This window comes from Nicotiana tabacum, chromosome 4, assembly GCF_000715075.1.
Source record: "Nicotiana tabacum cultivar K326 chromosome 4, ASM71507v2, whole genome shotgun sequence".
NCBI classification, from domain to species: Eukaryota; Viridiplantae; Streptophyta; class Magnoliopsida; order Solanales; family Solanaceae; genus Nicotiana; species Nicotiana tabacum.
Window position 1 is genome coordinate 69,717,354 of NC_134083.1, and position 3,870 is coordinate 69,721,223.

Consider the following 3,870-nt stretch of genomic DNA (forward strand, 5'->3'; position numbering starts at 1 on the left):
AAATGGGTAGGAGCCACATACAGAAAACTATAAGTAATACTATAGTAGGCATACCAAGGAATTTGACAATAATTCAACAATGATGGCCATGGTGCTAAAATTGAACTTCATACCCTTTGCACTAAATTCGTAAGCCATATTGTTGGTCATTTGACACCATTATAATTAAAGGGAAAAGGGAACTTGGGGGCGGTGGTGAATTGGGGTGGTGGAATGGGAAAGTACACTAATATTGCCCGTTACTATAAGAACAAACCCCGTTATAAGAAAAAGGCAATAGCATCATCCTTTTTGGTAAATTCATATGTTGCTTAATATGTTGCTGCAATTTCAAATGAAATTGAACAGTAGCTGTCACTATAGCAATTGTGGCTTTTTTGTGATTCGAGCTATTTGGCAGGTAGTATTTCGATGAGACCTTTGGGGTGGAGGAGGTGACCTAAGTAGAGGTTTTTGTCTGTTCAGAAGTTGCCCTGTTTGACCGGAGACGCCATTTTTAATGGCGACTCTTTGCTGGAAATTTTTGTTTGCAGATCTGTGGTCAAAATGAGCAGTTTTTACTCACAATGTCAACTTCATTCACGCGCTTAGAAAGGAGTAAGAATCACACTTCATGCCATATCAGCATAATGTGTTTAATAGATACAGTTCTAAAAAGATTAGGTGTTCAATAGGTTATCCCCTTAGTTGAGGTGTTTAAATGGAAAATGGCGACAAGTTCAGAGGGCTGCCTATGTATTTGGCCAATATGCTACATGTTATTATGTTTGCGCTCATTTGTTGAAAGTATAGCACCAACTTCTCTTCCTGCAAATTTATGGCCTGCTATCCAAGTTATTTATAGAGAAGGCATTTTTGTGCAGAATAAATTTCTCAAATGCAACTAGATCCTGCAACGTTCTTATCAACTAATTATAGCTCTCTCTAGTCATCCATAAATATTCACAATACACAGGCTCTAGCAATCGAAGCAAGGTAAAAAAAAATGATAAAAATGTGAATCCAAGTCCTGACCCTTATGTGCCTTTTTCTCCAAATGTTTGGACTCATACATTTTCTGGACAAAGATCCTGCATTTGTTTCCATTTCACATTGACTAATACAAGTATCACACTTCAAATCTTCTACAGTAAAAAAAATTGCCGGCAAAAATTGCTGCTTTAAACTTCGATGGTTTTCTGATACAGGGAGCTGTATCTCCACCGTTCTTTCTCCACAAAGTCTGCATCAAGAAACTGGGCTATGAATGCCCAAAGCCGGTAAACATCTTCAAAGTTGGCCAGAAAGCTAAGGGCAATTGTAACTACTGATATGCCAAAGTCAGTTCTTTTAGATTTTTTGCTCTCTGCATCTTTTTCTTCACCCTTCTTTCTTTCTATAGTCCTCTGCTTTTCCTCCTCATACTTGTCTAGAAACCACAAGTGCGAAAGAAACCCATGGCTGAGAGAAATATTGTTCCGATCAGCAAGCTTCTGTATGAGAATTGGTTCCACCCTTTCTCCTTTCCAGTCGAACAGATTAAACGCCAGAGCTGTCCCCCTGTCAAATTTTATCTTTGGTCCATAGATTCTGACCAGAGGAAAATGGTCCAACCTATTTGGATGCTGAAGTTTCAGTAGTGCACTAATGAGCCAATTAACTAGATACCTTCTTCTGTTACCGATCTGCATCAATCCCAGCGAATCAACATGATCCAAGCATCTGCATTGAATCTCCAAGATTTCCTTTTCGTCCAGCTTAGTATTGTTTCCTAGTGAAATAATGGATTGATCTGGTTCCTCTTTGCTCTTTTCCTTTTGAGCAACTTCTCTTTCTTCTTTCCTCGAGGTCTCACTGTTTTCAGAAACATGAGCTGAATGCGAGCCAGATATATGTAGTTCATCCAGCTTTGTATAAAAGTTGGATTTTTGTTCAAGCTCTGTGCCACTGCCTGATGAATCTAGAGAATTTAAGAGCTGTGTTGGTGGAACAAGACTTACAATGCCTGCGCTAACAGAAGCTTCCAACATTGATACGACTGATTTCTTGACAAGGAGGCATCCAAACCCTGTAGGATTTTCACCAAAAATCTTGTAGAAAGAGCAAATAAGGAAGTCAGGATGGAAGAGTGAAAGTCCAAAGCTATCCATGTCTTTTGGTCCCAATGCACAGGCATCAAGCAAGACATGCCAACCATTTTCCTGTGCCAAACTCATCCACTGATAAGAGTAACTGGCTCCAGTCACTCTTGACTGTAGTGGGAACACAAACAATCCCTTTGATTTCTTTTTCTTCTTCTTCCTTATAATTAGTTTCCTAAGTTTTTCCGAGTGAATTCTTAGCCGTGGCCACTTGAATTCTGCTGACAATATGCTAGCCCCTCTTTTTTCTGATGTATTGACCATGGTCTCCAATGCTTCACTCTTCATGGTCATAAACTGTAAGAAGCTTTCGACTAGTTTGGAAAGGGTAAGATTCTGCTATAAGCTTGAAAGCTGATGATCTATTAGCAGTAAAAACCATTGAGTATTCATTTTGAGACATGTTAAGAAAATTCATGATTTTTTTCTTGATACTAGATTCCAATTCTGATCCATGACCACCATGTAGTAGTTCAGATTTGAGATTCACAGACTTACAAGATATGTCAAAGAAAGGATAATCACAACATTCATTAGATGATGATGGAGAAGAAGAGGATGTCACAGGGACAAGTGCAGAGAGCTGTGATTGAACCTGTGAGTAAGAGAAGAGACCAATGCCAATGTAATCCAGGCACACATGATTGGAGATTGACAGATGATAGTATTCTTGACTTCGAATTTTGTCGACTTGGCGAGTTTCTGAGTATTTGGGGTAGGTTTTGATGAACTGGGCAAATGATTCTTGATATGAAGGGAGGGATTCATGGTTAGTGAAGTGGGTATTTGGAAAGAAAGAGGAAGTTGTTGTGGCGGCAAAGCTATGGCGGCAAGCTGCAGTAGTGCTTTTGATCTTGGGAAGAGGCTGCTGGTTCTGGGATTCAAGCAGTATATGGAGAGGATTAGGGCAACAACCCTGTTGGCCTGATATTTTCTCAGCCTCTTTCATGTAAGAGGATGACATACTTTAGCTTCTGGATTTTTTCTAAACAGTTTGATGAATTATCTCCATTCAACTCTTGCTTGGTTGTTACTTTCTATCAAGTCAGCTTTCATGTTTTAAATAGTGATGCTTACTTGTTAAGAAAATGACCTATAATGATTGTCCTTGAGCGCATTTTGGCCAGGTTGCTACCACTGGGACCTGAGATCATTACTATAGATTTCTTCGAGCTACTGTATTTGACCTTTTCTCCATATTCATTATTCAATAAAGAAAAGTTCTTCCTTTTTGCCCTTTTCCCACTCATTCTCGTCTTCGCTTGCAATGTCTGCTAAAGTTGACTCAGCTTTATCAAATTAAAAAACAGAGAAATATTATCTCACTCAATATCTTATTTTTACTAATACAACAGAATATTAGTATTAAGTTAATCAGTCCATTATATAAAATTATAAAAAAAAAAGTTAATCAGTCCATACCTTTTACTGCCAATGTATCCGTCAATATTTTACTCCTGCCTCTTTCGTACAATATTACCACTCTTTTTGGGGCTCTAACTAATTACCATTTCTTTCCTTCTTTTTGAGCTAGAATTTTGAGTAAGAAAGTGAAAAAATATATAAAAGATGTCACATCCAATATATGAACCTATGTCAACAGAATTCAACAACTTACATACACAACGAAAGTTTTGGTTTTATCATTTTTGTTTAGGGTAATTTTTCGACGAAAGAAATGATGAGCTGTTATAAGAAAGCAAAGTTACCAGCAAAAACAAAAAAATGTCAAGTCATGATCTATTTTTAT

At 37.8% G+C, this 3,870-nt stretch overlaps 1 protein-coding gene across 1 annotated transcript; it reads right to left on the minus strand.

The window, feature by feature from the left end:
• Positions 1-891: 891 nt before the first annotated feature.
• Positions 892-3,317, minus strand: LOC107765872 (uncharacterized). Its single transcript, XM_016584571.2, is given in 2 exon segments — positions 892-2,402; positions 2,404-3,317. Coding segments are annotated over 2 exon segments (1,923 nt in total). The 5' UTR covers positions 3,085-3,317; the 3' UTR covers positions 892-1,160.
• Between the last annotated feature and the right edge of the window lie 553 nt (positions 3,318-3,870).